The 13863-nt window shown below is 51.1% G+C and overlaps 2 protein-coding genes across 8 annotated transcripts in view; both read right to left on the bottom strand.

Moving 5' to 3' along the window:
• Nucleotides 1-717: 717 nt before the first annotated feature.
• slc3a2a (solute carrier family 3 member 2a) lies at nucleotides 718-5648 on the bottom strand. The gene is made up of 11 exons (XM_086196680.1): nucleotides 5498-5648; nucleotides 4409-4625; nucleotides 4136-4320; nucleotides 3165-3338; nucleotides 2993-3087; nucleotides 2771-2907; nucleotides 2240-2349; nucleotides 1831-2030; nucleotides 1668-1745; nucleotides 1372-1591; nucleotides 718-1296 (listed from the first exon to the last, which is right to left on the bottom strand). The coding sequence occupies exons 2-11, from the start codon at nucleotides 4603-4605 to the stop codon at nucleotides 1154-1156; spliced, it is 1539 nt and encodes a 512-aa protein (XP_086052806.1). The 5' UTR covers nucleotides 4606-4625; nucleotides 5498-5648; the 3' UTR covers nucleotides 718-1153.
• Nucleotides 5517-13863, bottom strand: part of spag17 (sperm associated antigen 17) — a 29957-nt gene continuing 21610 nt past the window's right edge. For 4 of the 7 annotated variants that reach the window (XM_086196678.1, XM_086196675.1, XM_086196676.1 and 1 more), the window contains exons 39-47: nucleotides 13785-13835; nucleotides 13588-13681; nucleotides 13073-13196; nucleotides 12696-12735; nucleotides 12482-12546; nucleotides 12001-12137; nucleotides 11105-11283; nucleotides 10910-10970; nucleotides 6100-10781 (exon numbers count right to left, since the gene is read on the bottom strand). In XM_086196678.1, coding sequence (XP_086052804.1) covers nucleotides 10611-10781; nucleotides 10910-10970; nucleotides 11105-11283; nucleotides 12001-12137; nucleotides 12482-12546; nucleotides 12696-12735; nucleotides 13073-13196; nucleotides 13588-13681; nucleotides 13785-13835 — 922 coding nt within the window. In that variant the 3' untranslated portion in view covers nucleotides 6100-10610. Of the gene's footprint in view, nucleotides 5661-5782; nucleotides 5909-5991; nucleotides 10782-10909; nucleotides 10971-11104; nucleotides 11284-12000; nucleotides 12138-12481; nucleotides 12547-12695; nucleotides 12736-13072; nucleotides 13197-13587; nucleotides 13682-13784; nucleotides 13836-13863 lie in introns of those variants that run through there. The other 3 variants (XR_015111715.1, XR_015111714.1, XM_086196679.1) reach the window with 3 other exon arrangements.

Below are 13863 nucleotides of genomic sequence, written 5' to 3'. Positions count from 1 at the left end.
CCAGCCTCAAGGGTTAGGGTTCGCTCGCTCATCCCGTCCGGCTCGGGGTGGGGAGTAAAACCTTGGTGAGTTCCTGTCAAGATTCATCCAAGCTTCTGGATAATTTGTTCTGACTCCAACTGTGTCAAACTGCTTCCACGTGGTAGGGGAACATAACGGTGGAACCACAGGGAACAAACTACAGAACAAAGCAGGAATTCATGAGAACTAAAGTGATGTCATCAGACTCACGAGAGCCACAGTGAGTCGCCAGGGCCGAACCGTCACCGTCCGCACTCGACCCGGTGCGGCATCAGTCGAACAGGACCCCCTTATTGGCTCTCAATGAGCAGGCATTTGACGTTCCTCACTGTCCCACCAGCACGCCGGCCACCTTTCAGGCTGACCGGATGGAACACGAGCAGTGATTTCTGCTGTGCTGCAGACGCGACTGCTGCCAGGACAGAAGAGCTGCCTACCATTTGAAGCGTCACGTGCCTACGGGGTCCGACCGAATCACGAGGAGTCGCAGCGAGCGAAGGAGCGCGAGGTCCATGAGGAGCCCAGCCAAGCCGAGGCGGCTCATCCACACGGTAGAAACACACTTCCTCTGCGAACATCTGTGACACACTTACACACCTGAGTGCTCTTAAAATAGTGTCTGATTTTATCTTTGGCAAAAGCAGTGAGACTCGACATGTAAGAACGCGTCAACACACAAGCAGCAGACGACAGCAGTCAGAACACAACTCGGTTTATTGTTTTTCCGATTCAGATGAGGGGTTTTATGACATTTTCACACTTGACAATACGGCAGACTACATCAACTCAAAGTTTCCTGTGTCATGTTAGTGGTGAAACCAGAGTACATTAAAAAAAAAAAGAGATATCTTAAAAATTCTACTTAAAAGAACTCACGAGGAACTGCAGAATGCCTCAATAAGAATGGAATGTCTGTCACAAGTTCTGACTTGGAAGTCACCAACACAAAGGCTCAGAAGCCTCCATGAGGGCGTGTCCCAAATGGCCGCAAAAGGTAAAACAAATAAAAAAGTACTATGACACTGGCCGATAGTGCGTCTGGCAGAGCTTTCATGACTGTTCTGTATCTTTAGAGTTTGCTACCAAAGACCAACTCAGCTACAGGTAGCTTTCTAGTAGTGAGGCGCCATCTTCAGCCTTTGTAGGGAAACTGCAGCAGGACACCTTGCCCGGGTCCCAGGCTGATTTTGTCCAGGTTCACCATGGAGTTCAGCTTCAGCTGTGGGTCTGTTGATAGCTTCACCTCAGCTGTGGCTGGTAACTCCGGTACTCCCTCTGCAGGATCAGACAGGATGGGGTCAACAAAGATGGACACCAGAGCTGAAGCGTCACCGGGTGACGGTCGCCTACCTCCAGGGGCCAGCTTCAACGCGAGCGTCTCAGTTGCGTCTCCCCAGTTCACAGCTGTGATGAATCTGTCGCTCTGGTCCCACAAGCGGAGGAACGACAGGGAGGAAGAGGACGAGTGAAGAGAGAAGTAGTTTCCGTGGAGGAGGGAGCGCTCTTTGCCTCGCAGGTCACTGAGGGATTTGAACCAATTCCTGACGGCTACAAACTCCTTTCTCTCAGCCTGGAGGTGTAAGAGTTCACGCGTGAACATGCAGGAGGATGACACTGACAGCATTTCCTCCCTAGCGTGCGCTTACCTCAGCGGTCTCATTGATGACGGCTCCTTCAGCAGGCTCCTTCTCAATGTCCCACACCATCTTTGGGGCTTTCCCACCCTGCCACACGGACAGAGACCAGGTTACACCTTGAAGCGCCTGCGACGTCTTGTTGCTAACCGTTGCGACCCATGTTATCGCTTACCTGTGCTTGCAGGCCAATCTCATCTCCGTAGGTGAACACCGGCGTTCCGGGCATGGTAAAGAGCAGGAGCTGGTAGAGACGGATCAGACCTGGAGGACTTGCCCATTTGGACAGCTGGTCCCGGTTGCTGGCACCAAGACCCCAGGCCAGACTGCTCCACTGAGAGTGCAGGATGTCCATGGCCTGGATGCGTTCCACACCTGTACATATTCACACTCAGTTAGCGCCTAGCTTAGCACCAATTATCAAAGCATGATGGAGTAATTAGGAGACTCAAGGTCCAATGGAGGTGCAACAGAAATAAATACAAAGATGGAGCTTGATGAAAGAGGGGGGTGCTTCCATTTCAGAGGACAGTGACTCACTACAAAGACGAGTGAGTCCAGACAACCAAGACACGCCAGCCTACCTCCACTTTTGGTGCTGAGCACGTTGGACAGGACCAGGTCTACACCAGAGACGTTGACCAACTGGGACACCTCTGAAGGCGAAACGCCTTCAACCACACCCATCAGTAGCCTGACAGGAAGGAGACGTAGTACAATCATGAGCTGCACTGCTGCCGAAAGCCGAGAAAGCAGAATGAACCGAGACAGAAGCTCCGAAGAACTCCCGGCTGAGTTCAATTGGGTGTCATTCCTGTAACTCTCCACAGGGTGGAGCTTTACTATGATAGAGGGGGAGAGGAGCTGGTCTGAGGATCTTTCCTCTCCCCAACCCCCACCCACAATCCCCTGCAGGGCTGGAATGCTTTAATTTCCATCTGGACCCGACATGTCCTACAAACTCTACAACAGGGCTCATTGTTCAACTGTCCAAAGAGGTCTCATCTGAGAAGTGTCTTCTGGACCTTCATACGGTCTGGTCTTCATGTCAGGAAAACTCCTGTGTTCCTGCGGATGACAGTTAGAGGCAAGGCCAGTCCAGCAGTTGCCGTTACCTCTTCTTGTCCTGCTCTGTGCGGTTGGCCTGGACTGCTGCCTGCAGCTTGGACCAGTCCACAGTGCTGGTGGCAGTTCCCAGGTCAGATATCTTGATGCCGTCGACACCCAAACTCAGCCAGTGTTCTGCTGCAGCCTGGAGGAGGACGGGAGGACTGAAGCCAGATACAATGCAACGCTGTCAATCTGCGTGGACGCATGAAGACCTGAGTGTGTCCTACCTTAACTTTCTCCATCACTTCAGCAACATCAGCAGAGCTGAACCAGGGATCAGCTCCCAGGTAGTTTGGGGTCAGGTCAAGCACCACAGAAATGCCTAACCATGACAAGCATTTGGAACGGGTCAGTCAAAATGATGACTCTAACGCAAGGCAGAGGCTCAAGACCGCCTACCTTTCTTGTGGGCCTTTCCTAGAACTGCGACCAGAGCTTTCTCATTTCCATGGGTGGGGCTGATGTCTCTCAGGCTCAGTGTGCTGGGCTCGTTGGCCTGGACTGTGTGGAGAGGTCCGAGGACCAGGCCCTTAACCTTCAACTGATTGATGTTGTCCAACTTTGCCTCGACATCTAAAAACAGAGAAACGGAGAGAGAGAGAGAGAGAGACTGAACTACCACGTTTGAGGGAATCACACCTGCGAAAAGAGGACAGAGCTGATGTGTGAAAGAACCGGGTCAGAAGGTCAGGAGACACCTGGGGGTGCACAGCGGCTCTTTCAGCCAGGTATTGACTCAAGACAGGAGTGTGTCAAAAACCGGCTCCACGCCCTCTGCTGGCCCGAAGAAGCCGAGCACAAGGAAGTCCTTTGTGAATCCAACACCAAGTCATGTGTGCTTGCTGGAATCCTGCCCGAGGCCTGTTGGAAACCTGAGCGCTGCCTACAGAACGCGCGGTATGTTCTTCTGCCCTGCCTCCTTTAAGAAACCCGGAGGCTCAAAAAGGACAGAAGGGCTGAGAGCCGATGTCTCAGGAAAGTGAGGCGTGTCACCCTACAGGTGTAAAAATAGAGTCTGAAATAACATCGGCTCAGCAGAAAAAGAGGAAAGCAGGGGCTTGCACAACCTCTACGCACCAGAGTTCTGAAAGAAAGGACTCGTGTGCTTTAGACTTTGAGTCCGAGTGTCAAACTTAGTCAGCAGTTTGGTATCAAGCCAGAGGAAGGAAAGAAGCCTGAGGTCTGGTCACATGGCTTCACCCTCGAGAATCAGAGTGGGTAACCAAGGACTAGACGGAGCTGTGCTGTAGGGTTTCTGCTGTTCTGGGGTGGAAGTAGGACACGCTGAGGAAATGTTGGTAAGCACGGACACAAGCCAGGGCAGCACTGGATTCAAGAGTCTAAAAGGACAAGAAATCATACGCCGCTACCTTGTAGTCCCTCAGAAAAGGCTTCAGGGTCCGAGATCTGGTACAGAGGCCCTTCGTTCCACCAGTTCATTTCTGGGATGGGTTTGCAGCGTGGGGCTTGGACGATGATGACGATAGCTCCGGCCAGCATGCCCACCCAGCCCAGCCAGAAGAGGACCAGAAGCACCCAGCGGGTTCGTACCCACCTACAGAGGGAGGGACGTTACGGGCCGGGTTTATATCAACATAACAGCTCAGTAGGGTTTGTGTGACCTGTGGTCCAGCGGCTCTTACCCTGGGGTGCCAGCCACCTTAATGAGCTCCTCTTTGGACAGACCAGTGAAGGGCACTTCATCCTCAGTGACCTTCTGCTTGATGCTGCCGTTCTTCTCTCCGCCGGCAGCCTGGCCGTCACCCGTCATGGGCTGCTTCTCTGGGTCCAGCTCGTTCAGTTCCACCTCCTTCATGTCTATCTCCGTGTCCTTGTTCATGTTGTATTTCCAGTAAAAAACTGAGGGGTGGACAAAAAGAAACTGAATTTATTAGGAGGGCAGAAAAAGCTTTCAAACATTTCTATGGTAAAACCGGTCACGTGATGAAATAATGATTACTTCCTGTCATTCTGTAACAATCTAGCCTGTAACAACTCGTCTGTATAAATGTGTGTGTGGTGGTGGTGCTACAAAAAGTTAGCATTAGCTCCAGTCCTTCGTTAAACCAGCTTCAGTACAGGTTACAAAGAGCTGAAACACCGGAAGGTGGGTTCTGTATCCATCGATTCACTTTTTATTTGGAATATTTGTTGCTGTGGCAGAACCGAGCCGGACCGACGGGGGCGCCACTGCGGCTCCTCGCTGTCTGATGAAATAGCGCATGTCTGTTGCAGCATGTACAATGTGGCTAACTAGCTACCTGCTCATCAGTCACCGGAAATTACGTTTCTAACCTTCATAATAAAAGCACTGACGCGTCGACAGCCGACCAACTGTGTAGTTTCAACAAAGCAACATGAGTTGGAAACAACATCAGTTTAAGAAATTAAGACTGACGTGTCACCGGGTGTTACCTCGCTTAGGCAGCGTCTTAACGTTACCGTGTAACTTAAACAAGTTGTTCTGTACGCTCGTCGAACCGGACCACGTCTGCCCTCATATTCGGTTCTTAACATCTTCAGGGTCTACTAGACGACGACTACTACTACAACTACTAATAACAATAATCTACTCGTCCATCCAACAAAAGTTTGATAGAAGCGACGCTGGAGCGCGAGCCCCCTGCCCCCACGTCGTCGCGGCGGCACGCGGCGTTAGCAGCAATGCTAACTGTCAGGCTGAAGTGGTGTTCGACCCCCTTCCGTCTTTTCAGAACAATAAGATCAACTACCTGTGAAGAGACAGGCCGAGTCCGTCCAAGTCCTCCTGTTGCGTGTCTTCTGATCTGCTCTCAGGGCGCCTGTCGACGGTTTTAGCCTCACCGGTGTCTCCGCCCACAGCAGGCGGAGGAGGAGGGCATGCTAGTGCTGAGCCTCCTCCTCCTCCTCCCCTCACTGAAACACAATAACCTGTTACACAAACTGTAACTCCGACTGTGAGCCTTCCTGTCCGCCTGGATGCCGGCTTCCATGAGATACGCAGACAGACAGACACTGAGGGGACGTTTCCTCCTCACGTGTCAATGCACCCAGACTCCAGATGTCATCAGCCAGATGTGCTCCCCTGAAGACAATCCAATCAGCTTTGATTGATGACTGATCAGGTGATCATCTCCTCATTCCTCAGCTCCAGCCTCCACCTCCTGCCAGTGTACAAGCATCTGATGAGATCATGATCCAGCCGTTGGCTGGTTCGACATCAGTAGGTCACCGAGGGAACCCTAACCCCAGAAACTGTTCTGGAGAGGCCGCGTTCTCCGGTTCACAGCTATTTTGAAGGCAGCTGTGTTGTGGCGTGAATGATTTCCCAGCTGCTGATGAAGGTCGTCGAGTGGACTGTCTTGTGACCTCCGTGGCTGCTCCGATGCCATGTTTAGTGATTATGTTGATGGGCAGGACGCAAGCGTGGAGTCGCTGAAACGCAGGAATCCATCACGTGGTTATTTTCTGAGAAAACTCATGTTTTGAGTAGAAATACTCCTATCCTGGTTAGTTGTGTTTGTGATGAGGCTCGTTGAAACAGACAGCACGGAAAAGAGCGCCATGTACACTTCTCATGGTTAAACCGGTATTCGCTCCTTTGGAACAGAGACACTGACTTGGGACAGAAACTTTTGACAGTCACCTTTCTACACAGGACACATTTACTTGGCTTGTCCCAGAAATAAAGTGTAGTTATTTTGAACAAAGTTAAAGTGTGTCGTGTTCATGTCTGATTTATGGTGGACGAAGCCAGTTAAGAGTGGCTTCATGGCAATTTCTGGTTTTCTGTGTGTGGCCATTTTCAGCATCATGTGACTCCATTTGTCAGCTAATTCCTCCTCAGTTGTTAGGGTGCGATGATGTCACTGACGACTCGTCCTCAGACCTTCTGTCTTCATCGTTCACCGTTGCAGCCGTAACTTTTGAGTCTTAAAGCAAATGTGCCCTTGGGAGAGAAACCCACACCATCGGATTCTGTTTTTAACCGCAGCAGCTGATCGCGTGTGTGTGTGCGCGTACGTGTGTGTGTGCGTGCGCACGTGTACGTGTGTGTGTGTGTTTGCTATTCAGGATGAAACCGAGCTGCTGATCTGAACTAGAAATGTTCCCGCTGGAGCTGCAGCTCAACATGAGCACACACACAAGAGTTTGAGAGTTTCATTCAGCAGGAGATTTGGGGAGAAGGGAAGGAGGAAGGAGTGATGGAGGAGGAGGAAGGAGTGATGGAGGAGGAAACAGGAGGAGGAAGGAGTGATGGAGGAGAAAGCAGGAGGAGGAAGGAGTGATGGAGGAGGAAGCAGGAGGAGGAAGGAGTGATGGAGGAGGAAGCAGGAGGAGGAAGGAGTGATGGAGGAGGAAGCAGGAGGAGGAAGGAGTGATGGAGGAGGAAGCAGGAGGCGGAGCTGAAAGAAAGAGGGGAAAGGGCAGGGGGGTAGGGGTGAGTAAACATGTTTACAAGCCGAGGGCGTGGTCAAATTTAGGAGAAAGCCTGGAGGGCAACGCTGCCCCCCCATCCTGAAGATGATCAACAACCAATCAACATGATTGACTTGTGAATGGATGGCAGCAGTGACGCAGGGGAGGAGGGGCCAGGATCCATGTTAATCCATGTGTGGGGGTAGTATTACTGCGCGCGCGCACGCACACACACACACACACACTGGTCTGAGCCCTCAGGGTTTATTTTGTAAGACAGCAGCAGGAGTCTGAAAAAAACAAAAAGGCAGAAACAGCCAGCGAGCTGCGGCAGACCAGTTCAGACCGGTTCAGACCAGTTCAGCTGCAGGTCTGTTGTGATTGTTCCAGTTCTCCGACTGCTGTTTACTTCGTTCCAAAAACATACTGATTGTTCCCTCTCGACTGTCCAGACACGTTCCTGGAACGTAGTGTCAAGATTCTTGTCCGAATTCAAATCCTGTCCTCCTACCAGTACAGAGAACTGTGAGAACGTCGTCATATCATCCAAAGAGAACCGTACAGGCATGTTCTGTACATCCCAGAAGTATTTGATACTGCATTTGACCATAAAAGAACCAATGCAGAACCTCCTCCTGTAGAGAACACTGAACTGCAGGACTTCACCACCATCAGAAGAACATCCTCCTATTCTGAAAATGTTCAAATTTATGGAACCTTTGAAGAACCTTACGTCCGCTCTGCAGGTTCTATAGTACATGTAGATGGAGTAGGGATATCCCGGCAGTATCTTTACTGCGAGGGTGCGGCTCCGTTGTATTGATACCACAGTTGTACGGTAGTTACGCATCAGCTGGGTGCCTCCGTACCTGCTCACTTCTCTCCTCCTGCGTCTCCCTGCTGGACTTCTGTCTCCTGGGATGACGACGTGCCGTCTCTCGGACAGAGGCGCCCCGCCCCCCGCCGCCCCTCAGCGACAGGAACGCGGCGCCTGGGTGAACAAAGCAAACACTCATTAGTTCCCTCAGGCAGGAATGACAGAAGGCCTGGACCCAGAGGCGCGAGGGCCGGCGGCGGGGAGCGCTGGTTGCCCTCCAGCTTGGCGACGTCAGAGGAGATGAAGCAGAGCAGCACCAGCACCCAGGAAGACGAGCGACCAACACAACAGCCTAGCAGGAAGCGGCACAGCGCCACCTGGAGATGGGCCTGATCCTGAATTCAGATTGGGATGTTTGGGAAAGGGAGATGTCCAAGGTTTTCATTTCTTAATAAAAGTTTCATTTTCAGTGTTGTCTCCGTTCAGTGTGTGACGGCTCAGGCCGGGTCAAGAGGGTTTATGGATGGCAACAAGAGCTGCAAGAAAACTTGTGATCCTCACAGCGCTGCTCACCTGGGCCTCAGCTCACCTGGGCCTCAGCTCACCTGGGCCTCAGCTCACCTGGGCCTCAGCTCACCTGGGCCTCAGCTCATTCAGATTTTCCTTAAACCGGAACGACCAGTTGTCCTAAATTAAACATTGACCTCACCTTAAGCATTTCCCTTCTATTTTAACAAACAATTAGCAGCGTAGAGACAGCAGCAGCACTGACCTTTGACCTGCTGCTGGTGGATGTGAACCCACAGCTGTTGCTGGCAGACTTCGGAGCCTGAATATTTCTGACAGCGACTGTAATTAAAAGATTCTAACCCTGTGAGGTCCTGTGTGGTTCCACAGAGTTCTGGAGAGCAGGAGCTTCCTGCGCCCGTCACTGCTGTTTGTTCTCTCTTTGTTCTATTGTCTCCAGCAGGGTTTGGCCCAAACTGTCTTCCCATTTTAGCAAAACCTGATGCAGACAAACTCGTCTGAAAGAACGAAAGAGAGCAGCATCACACGACTGGTGAGCACGCAGGCTCGGTCACTGTGGGTACAAACTGTGCTCACCATATCAAGTTCCTCACAACATGGTACTTGAGTACTTGAGAGGCGTGCACAAATAATGGCAACATGATTGGCTGCCCCGGTGAAAGCTTGGGTTTTAGACTTAGGGTTTACACCTGCTGGTGCAGATTGAGAGGTTTTGATGACGCGCCGGTTGCAGCACCAGCAGAGAGAAACGTCTGCCTGCTCAACTCCACGCGGGTCTCAGCACTGCTGTCCTTCCTCAACCTGGGCGGTTGTTTTATACCCGGGGAAATACTGCGTTGGCTTGACTTCAGTCAAATAAAACTCAACTGGGAGTGAAAGCAGTAAAAGTTGAAATCAGGCCTGTATTTTCTCCTGTGGGGGAGTTATTTCATGGCCTACACCACCCCCTAGTGGTGACTGGTATTAACCCGCTTTCCCAGGAACTCATTTGGGGGAGTGCAGCTGGACTGCAAATAAACGACATCACACCGCAGGATGTGCTTGCTGATGGAGAATTGTTGGGTGGAGGTTCATTGAAGGAGGGAGGTGCTGGACCTGCTCTACTTGGACAGAGTCAGGACAGAACTTTGGTTGGGGTTTGGAGCCACACAAACAAACCTGACACCTGTAGAAATGACATCATCACAATATCACACTACGTCTGGCAGACAGGGAGCCGGTAAATTGTGAGGAAGTCATTGGCATCCCTTCTGAATGTAACATTAACCAGCACTAAATAACAACCAATTTGAAAAACGTGTTTTTTACGAGTACGTCAAGGTTAAAAATGAGGAATTCATGTGACAGGTTTCATTGCAGGAGAGAGTCAGGGTACTTAAACATGAGAACTACAATAAAAACTACAAACTTTACTCAGTACATTTGAACAGGCCCAGTTACTTGAGTAATATGATGTATTTCTAGAGTACTTCAAGGCTGCAAGAGGACAGGCTGAGTGTTCCAGTGCACCCCCTGCTACTTGCTGTAGCGGGGTGACTCCGCTCCACTCCACTGCTGCAGCCGGTCAGACCCCCTCCACCCAGCCTGCAGGGCCCCTCCGCCCTTCAACACGTCAAGCTGCGATCGAACAGGAGCCGAATGCAGAGACGCAACAATGAACACGAGTCAACCCTAAACTTCCAAACAAAAGAATCCACCGCCAAAATCAAGAGAACACGAGGCAACAGGGCAGCTGTGACCAGCAGGGGGCTCCGACAGCGGCTGACACCAAAAACCAAGTGAATACAAACTCAACCAATCACACAACCACAAGCGGGGGGGGGCAGCTGGGCCTCTCGCTGGCTGCAGAGGAACAGACTGCTGTGTCTTGTGTCCCTCACTTGTTGCTGCAGAGCAGAGGCCTGAGCCTCTGCCTGTGTAAAAAACCCAAACCGCACTCTACGTTGCCCCCCAACGGTCCTTTGCTGCTGCAGAATCTCTCCCAGATGCTGTCATCACATCTTGGCGACCGCAGCAGTCTCTGCTGCTGCACCGCCAACAAACTGCTGACTGTCCCAAACTTCTACAGTCCACCAGCTTGGGTTTGTACCCAAGTGAAGCATTTATTGAGATGTCGACAGGATGGACGCAGTGACAGGCAGGCAGAGGTCCTCCAGCTCAGTGCGGATGAGAATATCCTGGCAAACCCGCCTCGGTGGCTCTCCGTCCCCTAGTTGGCCTGCACACATGGCAAACAGGCGAATGTGCAGTTGAACATGGAGACCCGCAGGCACCTGGACAGGCAGACGAGACGGTGCATCACTACGAGCCTCGACTCAGCTTGAGCTCACAAAAGGTCATAGTAGTTGGACCAGAGACGCTGACGCTGCATATTCACACACTAAAGTCTAGAGAAACTCACAGGCCCAGGATTGTAGATGACATGCAGGCCTGTAGCAGGAGGAGGCTGCTTCACGTGGAACCTGGACACACACACACACACACACACACACACACACACAACATTGCTGTTCAAAGCTGTTTCATTTCTGACACCTGTTCGCCCCACATCCGCATCCATTCATCCCTGTGTTGGACCATCATGGCGGTGTCGTACCTGCACGTGTCAACACCCACGTTCTTCATCACCACAGTGACGGTGGAGGTGGTGCCCTCCTGCACCCTCCCAAAGTCAACCCTGCATGGGAGGAGCTGGAAGCCCCTCACAACAACGCTCGGATCAGTCAGAGAAATAATCCGACACCGCCGCCTCACTGGCTCCTCCACTGACAGGAACTGGAATCAAGAACAGAGTGTGTGTGTGTGTGTGTGTGTGTAAGATTGTACTTGGTCAATGGGGCCATTATGGAGCAGGCCAACTTCCTGGGAGATCCGAGTATTCGCCGTCCTCCCCAGAGCCGACCAGGAGAAGCCTTTCTCTCCTCTTTGCGTGCATTACAGCACTGAGACACCAGCTGACTGCTAGTTAGCTAAGCAGAAGAACTCCTAGTGACCGGGCTGGTTAGCATGCCTCCGTCTGTCTCACTCAACCTCCAGTGTTGTTCCCCGGCGTCTCATTCCAGAATTACAATGTACTGACAATTCAATCATTCCATACTGAATGCTGTGTTCTCCTGATGCAGCCAATGTTTAGGAAAAGTGTGTTCGATAACTTTTGAGCTATGCTAGCCCGCCCATCCATTACCATTCTTTGAGCTAAGCTAACTCGCACGAGCTGCGTTTCGTATTGTCTTTTTTTAGAATTATCATTGATATTTAGCTGTCATTATTATTGTAAGCTGGTCTCTGTGCGCTGGCTATATCATGTCATGCTGGTATACTCATGGTTTTGTTTTCTAGTTCAATAAAAAACCCAGCATGTAAAACAAGCCCGGTTCAGCGTCCGTCAGCTGGTGAAGGCTCCGTCTCCTTGTCTGCTCTGGAGACGATGGCTAAGCACACTTCCCAAAAAGCTGGCCCAGTGTTTTTCTACTGGTTGGTACATTGCAGTACTTGTTCATTTGGCACGCTGCAGGGTTTCGAGCTGAGGATGGAGGCTGGAAGTCTGACTTTAGTCTTGCGGGGCTTTCCAGTCACATCCACCTGGACGGGCCTGGGAGGCCTGGAGGAGTCCTGCGGGCTGCTCTCACCTGCACAGACACCAACATTCATCCGTCTCAGCAGGCAACGGTTGTGAAATAAGACTGTGAATCTGGTGTTTTCAACACCACCACAAAGGCGTAGCTTCGTGCTACTGAGACGAGACCATTCAAATGAGACAGGTTACACTTTCTTCCCTGATGGCGCTTTAACTAGAATGACCACGTTCTCAAGACGTCTCCAATGTTCAGTGCAGCTCCTGATGATTACAGCTGTGAGCTTTTGGTAGGCAGAGAATCGGGTTTTCAGGTCACGGTGATTGACACCCCTGGTGAGGTGAGCGACTGGGACCTTCACGACAAAGTGAACAAAGACAGGAGGGTGAGGAGCCAACCAGCAGTCTGAGGCGTCGGGTGGGCCGGCCTCGTTTCAGCCATCTTGTGTCTTCCTGCTGCGTGACTGAGAGAAAACACACAACTTAGCAAATGGAGAACAGACATTCGCTGTTCCCGCTACCGAAAGAAGAAAACCTACTTTACAGGGGAATGTTCATAGAAATCCAATTTACCAGGCAAAACACATTCATTCTCATCCTTTCTATGCATTACCTTGCAGATTGAGAGGGTGTCGGGTTCAAAGGCCGCGGGGCTACAATGACATACAAACATGTATTAAATCAAGAAATATTTACTGATTTCACCACCCCTCCAGGCCTTAAAGGAGCAGTGTAGCATTTAACAGACATGGAATCTCATATTCATTGCTGTGTCTTCAGTGGACTAAAATCAGCCCAGTTAAGAATGGTTGTGGTTTTGTTTGTTTTGGATCGACAAAGGGAGCCGCCATTTTGAATGTACAGGAGCCCAGAACAGACAATCAAGCAGTTCGTCTGCTCCTGCTTCAGCTTTCCTGTGGTCACGCTTGTGCTTACACAAGCTGGTAACGATCTGCTCAGTTCAATCCCGCTTGGCCTCACTCATCTCACCTTCCACACCAGCAGCACACTCACTGGCCTGATGGGGGTCAGCTCTGAGGGTGGAGGGCTCAGGGAGTGGGTGGAGATCCTCAGACAGTCTCCTTGGGCCTGGCACTTGATGACGGAGCAGGTTCTGACAACAAGTAACAAGACGACATCTGACTGGCGGAGATCAGTGCTGGCTGGAGCTTCACAACTAAAACAACCAGCCTCCATTTGCATGATTTGCTCGACGAGTTCAAACATTTAGTCTACAATTATTTGGCGTGCATTCCTACCGAGGCCTGGAGGGGCAAGAGAAAGACTTCTAGAGAGGAAAAAGTACACTTGGATGCCACAAGACAGAATTTGCTCAAAAATATAAAATAATTAAATTCTGGGAACAAGTTGTCTCCCATGGCCTAAACACCTTTATTTTTCTCCTGTCCAAGCCCACAAAAACCTCTCTCTCTCTACATTTGCTTTTCATTGCCTGGCAGGGACTTCAGACAATGTGGTGCATGAGGTGTGAGCACAAACAGAACCTGGTGGAAGGGGATATTTTCTGGGTGGAAGTAAGGAACCACAGTCTTCTTCCTCAGGGCTTCCCGACAAGCCTTCTCCTCACTCCTGTCCTGTCTACAAGGCAAGCAGACGACATGAATGACGACATGGTCAACGACCCTCCGTCTGCACGACAACAGCAGCAGGCACACACGAGTGAAAAAATGGATGCGTTGACCTGTACTGTGCAAGTCTTGTGGCCCATTTTGTCTCCTTTACAAGAGGAACACTGGATGTGGAGGAGTGAGAGATTATTA

This window comes from Aulostomus chinensis, chromosome 24, assembly GCF_037954235.1.
Source record: "Aulostomus chinensis isolate RoL2024-O1b breed Wild chromosome 24, RoL_Achi_v1.0, whole genome shotgun sequence".
Classification (NCBI taxonomy): domain Eukaryota; kingdom Metazoa; phylum Chordata; class Actinopteri; order Syngnathiformes; family Aulostomidae; genus Aulostomus; species Aulostomus chinensis.
The sequence above is the reverse complement of the archived record's forward strand: the minus strand, read 5'-3'. Positions and strand labels throughout refer to the sequence as shown.